The sequence below is a fragment of the Oryx dammah genome, unplaced genomic scaffold, assembly GCF_014754425.2.
Source record: "Oryx dammah isolate SB20612 unplaced genomic scaffold, SCBI_Odam_1.1 HiC_scaffold_18, whole genome shotgun sequence".
Lineage (NCBI taxonomy): Eukaryota > Metazoa > Chordata > Mammalia > Artiodactyla > Bovidae > Oryx > Oryx dammah.
The window spans coordinates 103,530,502-103,542,041 of record NW_024070202.1 but is presented as its reverse complement, the minus strand read 5'-3'; the positions used below and the strand labels follow the sequence as shown (position 1 = coordinate 103,542,041).

At 47.9% G+C, this 11,540-nt stretch overlaps 1 protein-coding gene across 2 annotated transcripts in view; it reads left to right on the top strand.

The window, feature by feature from the left end:
• Positions 1-4,371: 4,371 nt before the first annotated feature.
• Positions 4,372-11,540, top strand: part of PARP12 (poly(ADP-ribose) polymerase family member 12) — a 45,481-nt gene continuing 38,312 nt past the window's right edge. For both annotated transcript variants that reach the window (XM_040259991.1, XM_040259990.1), the window contains exons 1-2: positions 4,372-5,729; positions 9,670-9,805. In XM_040259991.1, coding sequence (XP_040115925.1) covers positions 5,293-5,729; positions 9,670-9,805 — 573 coding nt within the window. In that variant the 5' untranslated portion in view covers positions 4,372-5,292. The remainder of the gene's footprint in view (positions 5,730-9,669; positions 9,806-11,540) is intronic.

Genomic DNA, 11,540 nt, shown 5'->3' with positions numbered 1-11,540 from the left:
CCCCCATATTCTCCTTCCTTGCTGGACTCCTACTACTGTTCGGCCCAGAAATACGCTTTATGCTTTATTAAAAAGACAGTTCTGAAGTTTTGTAGATTCATATTCCTTCTATGCCAGAGTTGGACAAAGAGGAAAAAAATGAAGGGCTTAAAAACAGAAAGTAATACATGTGGCAGATATAACTTGGAGCAAAAGGTTCACAGTAATATTAAGATGGTACTTTGACCTTCCCTTGAGCATTTATTCTAGAAGCTGCCCTACCTAGGGAACTTGAGATACATTTCAGGTTCTGGAATAACTCCCATGGGTGGTGGATGACCTCTGGGGAATGGGAATAGGACAGAGGGGTCACTGAAGCTGGGAATCTGCACACACTCTGGTTTTATGATTTGGGTTTTTTCTTTTTTCCTAATTCAAATAACACTTCAATTTTGTAATTAAAAAAGACAAATCACAGGTTATAGATTAGCTGCCCCAAGATGCTAATTATACCATGTATCTATTCACACCCATCAGAAATCAGCCCTTTTGAAACCATTAGGTGTCATTTCAGGGGCTCTGAAGAGCTCTGCTATACCATAGTCCTTAGTATTAGTGCAGAAAAGAATTCAACCAGAGGCAGTGATAAGAAGTGATTCATCAGAATAGGACGCTTGTGAAGCTTACAAACGGGTGGGCAAGAAATGTTAGGCCACAAGAACTTATTGGGCTACAGTTTTATAGTCAGAGGAAAAGGGGAGGGGGAGAATAACTGTTTTTCTTGAGTAGACTTTATGCTTCCATCATCATCCCCTCCAGGTTGAGCAGGGGAGTTTTCTTGTCTACAAGGCCAAGCTAGGTCCACAAATTGTTTTTTAAGTATGTAGAAAGCATATCCTAGGGATCATTAACTTACTGAGCTCACTGGGCAGTATGTAGCCCTCATGCCACCATTGTTTTATTGTTTCTGGGCATGTCTCATGCTTCTGCTGCATTGTTGCTAACAAGCTTCTTAGCATTTTGTTGCTAAGCAACCCTGCTTTCTTGAGTAACCATTAACTTATAGGGGTTTCCCATATTTTTTCTACTTACAGTCCCCCAGTGGGAATAACTATTTAATCACTTACTTTGTCCCTTTTCTCTGGCCCTATCACTTCTGCTCCCCGGGGTGCAGTCTAGGAGCAGGTGCAGCCTAGCAGGGATGGGCTGGGTCAGGATGCTGAATGGGACACACAGCCAGTCACCAGGGGGAAAACACTCCCTCCACCTCTGTTCTCAGCCATGTGTGTGCTCCATTTCTCACTCTGCAGAGTCCCTTGTTTTGTCTGAACTAGCAGCCTGAGTTTAGGGCTGGGACTACATGTGTTTTCTATCATCAGCACCTCCCCAGAGTTTCAGTTCAGTTCAGTCCAGTCACTCGGTCGTGTCTCTTTGCGACCCCGTGGACTGCAGCATGCCAGGCCTCCCTGTCTATCACCAACCCCTGGAGTTTACTCAAACTCATGTCCATTGAGTAGGTGATGCCATCCAACCATCTTATCCTCTGTCGTCCCCTTCTCCCGCCTTCAATCTTTCCCAGCATTAGGGTCTTTATCATGAGTCAGTTCTTCGCATCCCCAGAGTTTAGCATACTAAAAATACATTGAATAAACAGGTGAACAAATATGGATAGTCCTCATTTTCATCATTCCCTCCCCCAACCTCCCCCTCCCTTAGAACCTAAAACTGAAAATTTTATGGTAATGCTTTGCAAACTTTATGTGACTTGATTTGAAATATAGATTATTCTAATGGTTACTGTGTAAAACTACACAGATTAGATTATGAGAGGACTTTTTTTTTTTTCTATCAAAAGGAAAAGGTGCTTCCTGAAGGTGTTACTGGATTCCACAGAGCAGGATTTCCAGAGTTTTGAGGCAGGGCCCTTCATGGGTGCTGCTCCTTCTGCTTTAATTCCGGGCAGGGTGATGATCAAGGAAGGAATTGCTGTCCTCTCCTCCTCCCCAGAGACCAGCTCTGTGTAACCCAGGGTATTGGGAGGGCAGTGTGGTCAAGCCACAAAGTAACAAGGTCTTGTTATAGGGTTGCTCAGACAATGAGACGCCCATGTTCCCTATAATACACACTACAGAGGGGTTACACAGTGATTGTTCCTAGAATAAATGAGGTGACTTCAACTTCCCATAAACAGCAGCAGGACATTTCAAAACAAGTTCAATCCCTATATAAGGATTTAATTCCCTCATAGACAAATTCTACTAAGTTTCAAGTCACCACTTTCTGCTCACCATCTTCTATCCTCCCAACTCTTTTTACTTTCTATGCCTTCACTATTGTCTATTGTCTTTATTTACTTATCTACTCTATGTCATGTATTCCCCAGGTTTTCATCCCTACAATTTTTTCCCCCCAGGGGTCGTTCTAACTTGGATGTCCAATTATTATCTCTTACACTCCCTTCACCTTCCCTATCCTTTTAACCCAGACTGGTTTTCATGATCTATTAATACAATTTATCCTTTGCAAAAGCCTTCTAAAACTTGCTCTGATCTCCATTCAAGGTTGAATTCAAAGGGAAAAACCCAAATCCAAGCTGAACCCAACTTCCCTGAAAATTGGAAGCAACTAATCTAGCCATTGATATGATCCTTGGGTCGTATCTTCTCCCTCCCTGGCCCCTACCTTCTCCCTCCCTGGCCCCTACTCTAGCCCCACTTGCAGCTGATAATCCTTCTCCATGTCCTACTGGGAAAATAGAAGCCTAAATTAGTTTCCTGGGCTGCAATAACAAAGTACTGGGCTTAACACAACAGAAATCTATTCTCCCACAGATCTGGAGGCTATAAATCTGAAATCAAGACATTGGCAGGGCTGTGTTTCCTTTGAAGGCTCCCAAGAATCCTTCCTTGTATCTTCCAAGCCTCTAATGAATGATGGCAATCTTTAGCATTCCTAGATTTGTACATATTACAACCTCTGCCTCCACTGTTATCCTGTAAGCAGATAAAGTAAGGGATCCCCGGGGAAAGAAACCAAGCATGGCTTCCTTGACAGAAGAGAAGCCATTTTGGCTGAAGCCATTTTAGGCCTAAGCTATTTTGAGATCTAGTTCTGGCCACAATGCTTGCCCTTGAACAAGTCTCAGTAATACTGATCTTAAGGGAACAAAAGGACAAACTGTTAACAGGCAAGAGAAGTAACAACAGCAAAGATAACAAAGCAGTTGTAAAGACTCCCAGTTCTGTTTCAATGGTAAAGATGAGTCTGAAGCACTTTCTTGAGCTGTTCTGCAGAAGTTAACCACCCCTCAGGTGCTCAACCTGGAGAAGGAAATGGCAACCCACCTTGGTATTCTTACCTGAGAAATCCCATGATAAAAGAGCCTGGTAGGCTACAGTCCATGGGGTTGAAGAGTCAGACACAATTTAGCAACTAAGCAACAACAGGTGCTCAACCAGCAGATCAACTGGAAACTAAGGCCAGATGTTGACCTCTTCTGAACCTTATGACTGCAATCAGTTAAAGCTTGGGCTCTGTCAGTCTACCCCAATTCTATGCTGACTTCTACTCAAGTCCTTTCATGAATATGCATATACCCTTAGCTTAAAGCTTCCCCATTTCTGCTGTTTGGGGAGACACTGCCTTAGGAAAGATCACCAGTGTTCTTACTTGCTGCAGGTAATAAATCCTTCTTTCTTCTGATGGATCTTTGACTTGGTTGTGTCTTTTGGCTCAACACCCACCAAGAGGCAAACCAAGCTTTCAGACAGCAAAATCACCTTTTTTAAAAAAATGTTATTTTATTGTCAAACTGTACTAAAACCACAATTAAAATTTAAAAGTTTAGTAAATTCCCTGGTGATTCAGTGGTTAGGACTCAGCACTTTCACTACGGGGGCCCAGGTTCAATCCCTGTTCAGGGAACTAAACCTGCAAGCCCCATAGCATGGCCAAAAATAAATAAAACTGAACGTAAAATACAATTTTATTAAAAAATACACGACAATTTTTTTAAGCAATTAAAATCCAGGAGAAAAATTGCTCCTCACTCCATCCCCTAACTAATTCATTTTCATCTGTTCGTGTTACTATCTACCCTTCATCCATACACTTAATAGATCTTTGGTAGCTTAACAGCTCTTAATAGCACTTTGGTAGTAATATTAAAACTAGAATTTTATGTTCATTTTAAGTTAATAGAATACGGTAAGTATTTTTTTCCGCACAATCTTTCCGCCCCTCAACTTTCTTTCCCACTTTGCCAACACCTCCTACTGCATACTTCCTACAATATCAGTGCCCACAGCCCTGGTCCTGCCTCAGCTTTCTCCGCCCGTTCAAAAATATTCCACCACATTCACATTCTCACACACACACACGGGATTCGCTTCTTGCTACCAATTTAGACATTTTTATACAGCTTTCTGTTTTCACTTCACATCATAGATGTCTTTCCAGGTCAATAGGCACAGATTTAACGCACGCTGGTTAGAGCTGTGTCCCAGTCTGGATAACGATCAACCGCGTTGCTCCCATCACCCTACTTCCTCCACACAAATGCTTCTGTATGTACCTTATCTACCGTTCCTTTTACTTCTAGAAGATTCTCAGAAAAATGGCTGGGTCAAAGATCACGCACATTAAACATTAGTAACTGTTTCGGGATTATTTTCCCAAAGGGCTTTAACACGTCACATGTCAGTCAGCCATGTCCGTGAGGTGTTCCTGTGCCCCCATGGCGTTTAATATACCCCATTCAGCAGGCGCGGGGAGAAATGGCTTTTCCTTTGAAAAAAAAGGGATTTTCGCGTTTAAAACAAGGGATTCACAGCCCGCGTCGAAGAGAAAGGAACACTGAGGCCGCCTTTGCGACTCTGGGTGATTGCTTCCACCTGAGGGGGCCCCAGGGCGTCTTCCCGGTTTCCCTCAGCGTCTAACGTTTGACTCTGGCGACGCCGCCTGGCGGTTCGCAAGTGCGCGTCCCAGGCCGCTCCGCCCAGCGCCCGGCGCAAAGGTGCGCGGTCCGCCTGCCGCGCTATTTCCCGACGCCCGGAGTCAAAAGCGGGCGGCGCGCGCTCCCGGGCGGCCCCACCCACCCTCGTCCCGGCGAAGGCGCTACCAGAACGCCAAGCGCGACCCCTAGGCTGGGTCGACGCTTCCTGTCAGCACTCTGAGGGGACTCGTCGCCGAGTCCCCCGGCCGCTGAAGAAGCTCCTGCGGGCTTCCGACGGGGCGGGCGCGCACAGCTGAGGGGCCCGGTGCCGGAAGGCGCCGAGCTCCGCTCAGCCGAGAGCCGGAGGCGTGGCGAAGCCAATGGGTTCTGTTTTCCCCCGGTCGGGGGGAGCTTTCAGTTTCGTTTTCGGCCGCAGTCTCCTCCCCGCGGGAGCCGCCTGCGCCCCTCCAGTCGCGGGCCCGACGACCATGGCGCCGGCCGCCCTCCTCCGTGAGGTGACCCAGGTGCTGTGCGCGGCCGGGGGCGCCTTGGAGCTGGAGGAGCTACGGCGCCGCGTGCGGCCGAGCGTCGGCGGCGACGTGCTGGACCGGCTGCTGCGGGAGCGCGGGCGCTTCGTGGTGGCGCGGCGGGCGGCCGGGGCGGGCGCGGCGGCCGTCGAGCGCGTGGTGCTGGCCGTGTCGCCGCTGCGGCTCTGCGGCGCCCATCTGGGCCCGAAGCCGGGCTGCGCGGGGCTGTGCGCGCAGCTGCACCTCTGCAAGTTCTTGTTCTACGGCAAGTGCAAGATCCTCAGGGACGGGTAAGGCGCCGCGCCGGGAGCCCGACCGCGGGGAGGGCGTCTTCTTCGCTCCCCGCCCTTCGTCATTTTTGGGGAGAGATTATGAGGGGGCTGTACCTTGGCCTGTGCCCCTCCCCCCCTTTCTCTTCAGCGAACGTTTATTGAGCGCTTTCTGAATACGTGGAACTGGACGTGGGCCTCCGCGTCGAGCGGTGGCCTCGGAGAGGGACCGAGGGCCCAGCACGGGGAGGGAAAGCCTGGGAGTGGCCGAACCGGGGTGGGGGTGGGCCCGCGGCCCCCGGGGCCCACAGCCCGCTCTGAGGGCAGCTCAGCGCTCTCTGCCCCGCCGTGGAAGGGATCTTTTGAAAGCTCTTCACCTGCTGACTAGACGCCAGCGGCTTCCGTTGCATTTGAAATACAATGCAAGCTTCTAACCCTGGCCCCCAGTGCCCCTGAGGGAACTGAACGGGTCCTCGCCGGCGCTCCATCCTGGGCTCCTCAGGGTGCCCTTCCGGCCGGGTATAACTCCAGCCTTTGCTCATCGGGTGACCTCTGCTCTCCTGGACCGCCTTTCCTAGTTTGCCTGGTGTATCCTTCAGGACTCGACTCAGGCATCTCTTTCCTTTGAGCCTCTTTCTTTCTTCTCCATCACGTTCTGTTTATTTTTCTCATAGCGCCCATCATGGCCTCCCCACTGTTTTCAGTAGAACGTAAACTCAGGAGAACAGAGACCCCTCCGTCTTCGTCCTGGCTGGCCTCTCCCGGCCCTCAGTTCTGTGCTCTGCACCTGGCAGGCGCTCAGTGAGATTTGTGGAGTAGATTCAAGAGGTAAATGCTAAAGAATTTGGACCTCACCCTGAAGGTAATGGGAGCCCGTCAAGTAGCAGAAGAGCGCAGCCATCAGGTGTGCATTGTAGGAAGATAGCTTAGATAGTGGTATGCATGCTCATTTAGAGGAGGCTATGATGATTCCGTTTGGAAGCTAGTCCAGTCATCTGGAAGAATTTTAGTTATTTTTCTTTTTTCTGCCTCAACAGGGTAGACCTTATTTCATGCTCACATCAGGTCTAATTGTGAGATTTAACAGCGTGAAGTATGGACCTTGATCCATATAGTCATTTAGGGACCCAGGCTGGCAGACCTACACTCTGTCCTCTTCAACCCATGACTCTTAAAGGCCGTCTGGGTATCAGGTTCCAAGGAGTAGGTAGAGCAGATGGATAGTAGAGGGCTAGTGGGAGATTTTTATGGGCCAGTTCTGGAATGGTAGCTATTTTTCTGTCCATGACCCAGGATGTCTCTGCCTGGATGCAGAAGGAGCTGGTAAATGTCCCTGAGAAGCAGCTGCCCAGAAATCCTTAGATTCAAATATTTCAAGACCCAGATAAGGCCTTATGAGGAACAGATGTATGTATGAGAAATTTGGGAGAGTTGGTAAGAGGAGGGTGACAGGATTCGAGAATTGATGACTCATTTTTCTTTATTATCGTTCACTCGGAGATGACATCTTTCTTACTGTTGACAGTGGGAGAGGGTTTTGTTTTGAAGAGTGCCCAAAGGGTAGCTCTCCAGGTCTGAAACTTGGGAGGATTGCCAGGACACTGAGATGCAGGTTTTGGGAGTTTTGGGGCAGCATTTACTATGGCTGCAGCAGCAAGGGTGGGTCTGATCTGAGGTGCAAGCTGAGAGTGGAGCGCCAGGGCAATTGAGCCTTCAGGGGCTGGTGGAGAGGCAGCATCTCAGGGTGGAAGGAGGAGCAGCATGCAGAGAGAAAGGCAGATACTGTAGGTGGTAGATGGAGGGGTCTACTGACAGATCACTAGTGGGTCTTGTTGATGTCTGTAGTTGGTAAAATAAAGACAGCAGACCTGCTATCTTTAGATAGGCTAATTCCCAAAATTGGGGTCAGGTTTTGTTTTGGAAGTCTAGTATTTATAGGCCTGGATGATCTTGAGTTCTGTTTTTTTTTTTTTTCCGTTGTCTTTGTGGTTCACACAGGACAGTTTCTTGAACTTTCCTTCTTTGACTGTTTCCGAATCACGTAAGGGAGAGTGGGTGTGGTCAGCTGCATGTTCTGTGCTTTCCCTGTGAAGCTCTCTGTCCTCCTCAACTGCAGGATCAGCTGTTGCAGACATAGATCATCACTGCTGCTTTTGTTGGTGACCTCTGGAGAGGGTCCCAGGTCCCTTATTCCATCCTTTGCTTAGGGGACAGTGAGCAAGTGGTCAAGAACCCAGCCCCAAGATAAGCTTGCCTTGTCTCTGCCTTGGCTCTGCCCCTTGCTAGTTGAGTGATCTTGGGCAAATTAGTTTTTATCTGAGCCTCAGTTCTCTTATCTCCAAAATGGGATGGTATTACCCACCTTATAGGCTTGTTGAGGACACTATGAGTTAACTCACAAAACATTTAAGCAAACCCTGGTTTGTGGTAAATGCCCTTTTAGTAGCCATCATCATCATCATGATCATTGTAATTATGAAGCCCCTCTGCCCAGAATGCGGCTTCCCTGGTGCCTCAGATCTTAAAGAATCCGCCTGCAGTGCAGGAGATGGTTCGATCCCTGGGTCAGGAAGATACCCTGGAAAAAGGAAGGGCTACCCACTCCAGTATTCTTGCCTAGGGAATTCCATAGACAGAGAAGCCTGGCAGGCTGCAGTCCATGGGATCACAAAGAGTCAGACACTACTGAGCGACTTAACACTCACTTTTCTGCCTAGAATGGTCTTTTCTGCTCTCCGTGCCTGGTTCCTCAGCCCTTAGTGTCAGGCTTAGACTTTATACCATTCAGGCACCCTCCCTGATTGCTTCCCCACTCCTGTCAGGATCAGGTGCCGCTCTGTTTGCTGATGGATTCTGAGCACAGCTGACCTTGCACTTCCCACATTTTAGAGTCATCTCAATGTCTGTGTATCCACTAGAGAGGAGCGGGGTTGGATGACTCCATGGTTTTTGGCCTGTGCAGTGGAAGAGGGAAGTTGCTCTTTACTGCATTGGGGGAGCCCAGGGGAAGTATGGGTTTGGTCAGTGATTCAGTTTTCTTTTGAGATGCTTATCATAGCTATGGCAGTGTCTGAGTCAAGCAGGTGTGATTTACCTGACTCTGCTGGGTTCTGTTGACCCAGGTGATCATTTGAAGGCTTATCTTTGGCTCTTTGGGGCATAGTGCCAGTTCCTGGCTCACAGTGAGTTTTCAAGAGGCAATTGTTGATCAAAAGACTGGAAGAAGGGAGCAGAAAAAAGGGCTGGGCCTCAATGGTGTGTCTGTGTATGTGTGTGTATACACACCTGTAATCATAAGCCATCCACACTCATTTATTCAGCCAATGTTAAATGCCAGTAAGTGCTCAGTGACTGGCACACTGACTGTTCAGGAAATGGCCCTGTAAGTCTCACTAAATACCTGCTGAGAGGTGCTTCCCTGGGCCTAGAACTCACAAGGTACCATCTCTTCTTTTACAGATGAGCACTATGATTTTTAATGGACATGCAGGTTTTCTCTGATTTTTTAAACAATGTCAGGAACTATTCCTGAAAAATTATCTTAAAGATTGATTTTGCCAGTCATTTCAGTTTGCTCAGGCTGCTGTAATAAGGTTCCACAGACTGGGTAGCTTAAGAAACTTATTTTTTCACGGTTCTGGAGTCTAGAAGTCAGAGGTCATGTTGTCAACATATTCTGAGGCATCTCTCCTTGGCTTGTAGATGCCATCTTCTCCTTGTATCTTCACATTGTCTTCTCTCTGTGTCCTGATCCCCCTGCCTTTTTTTAATAAAGACACCAGTCAGATTGGATTAGCCCCTGCTCCCCCCCCCACCCCCACTGTGACTTCATTTTTAACTTAGTCACTTTTTTGAAAGACTCCAAATACAGTCACTTCTGAAGTCCTGTGGGTTAAGATTTCAGCATAAGAGTTTGGTGGGGAGACATTTCAGCTGTGACCCTAGCCCTGTTTGTTTGCAGGAAGGACTGTAGGAACGGTCACAACTTGATGTCCAATCACAACGTGAGCGTGCTGAAAACACATGGCTTGGACCACCTCAACTACGGTGAGCTCTGCATGCTCCTGTTTCAGAACGACCCCTTGCTCTTGCCAGAGGTGAGTGCCAGGAGGGGTGGGCCCGAGGGTAAGTGATGAGGAAGAGGCCAGGAAGTTGGAAGACAGGGAAACACTATGGCAGAAGAAACTCCAGGGGCCCAACAGTGATCACTGAGGTCTGCCTGTCGGGAGCCCTGGACTGGATTCCTGCCTCTGCTGATTTTTAGATCTGTGACCTTGCACCAACCTTGCCACTTCTTGAAGCCTTGTTTCCTTCTATGTCAGTTGGGCTGGTACCTCCTTTGCAGGGCTTCTGTGAGGTTGGGTGCCAGGAGCCAGCACGGGAGATCCCACCCATGACAAGGTCATGCGGAGGAGACCTGACAAGCAAGGCAGATCAGGACTCGAGGGACTCCCTGGACCTGCTCTAGCATCTACCCCAAACCAAAATCTATCTACTGTTTACTGTATTATGCCTTTCACCAATTCTTCTGACATTAAGAGGGGGCTATCCCCGACCACCTTTCTCTGGAGAAAATCAACTTAGGGCTCTAGTTGATAAGTCTCCTGGACATGAAAGGAGCATTTCAATTCAAACCCCACTGTTAGCATTCTAGCTTGTTTGGCAGGTTTATCCAGACTCTTGTACCTACGCATATGCTTGTTCACAACATCCCAACCATGACACGGGAACCCTAAGCATTCTAAAAATATAGAGCCCTTTGAGGGGTAAAAAGGTTTTATTAAAATAATACTGGTGAAGGGTTTCATTGTTGAGCCAGTGCTTGCTGCCATGTTCCCATATCCCTTATCCATTGTGTGCCTGGGAGTGCATTAGTTAATATAGTTGGAATGTAAGAAAAACAAGTAGTAGCCTTGGTATTAACCACATCAGACCTTTGAGCTAATAAGTTCTTTTTTTTTTGTTGTAACCCACTGCACCTTTGCTCCATGAGAATGTAACTTTGTTTAGTACTTTCTGAGGCTGACACAGATTAGAGGTATAAAGAAAAAATACTTCAAGGGAAAACGGGTTTTCTGGTTGATCAACCTTTATCAAAAAAAGGGTCATAAAATGTCAATGGGCCTCCAAGGCCAGAAGATAATGTACACAACATAGAACCCTTGTTAATGGGAAAGGTATGCAGAAAAAATCCTGGTTTCGATAAGGGCAAAACCGCTGGAGTGTTTGAGCTGACTCTGCATGACCTTGCATCTTTCATTTTCCTCTATGTACAAGTCAGGGTATAAAAGCCCCTTTTGAAAATAAAGTTACGGGCCTCGCTCACCGAAGCTTGGTCTCCCCGTGTTATTCATTCGTTCGCCAATGCCGTTCATCTTGAGGGTATCCCTGGACTCTGCTGAGGCTGGACCCCAGCAGTTGGGGGAGCTTGTTTGGCCAATGATTGCAGCCAGTTGTTACACAGAGCTTAGTGGGGGTTGGGATTCCAGCCAGCCCCTTCTTGTCTAGCAGGACTTAGAAAAATTCAGGTACCACTGGGCTCTGGAGGTCTGTGGGGCAGTTTTCTAACTTGGGTCATTGTGAATTCTCATACTGCACTTCAGACAGAAACCACTTGTTTTGAAGCTCACTGCAGTGGTCATGGACGAGTTCAAGTCCTAAGAGAAGTGGACACCAAGATGTAATTGAAAGTGAGAGAGATTTATTTTGGGGGAGCAGAGGAAGGTGGGGGAGCCTCCATGTGGTGATGGTGCCCTGAAATCTGTGGCAGGAGAGGGGAAGGAAAGGAGACTGGATCAGAAAGAATCCTGACTGTGCTGCAGTTCCCCCAAA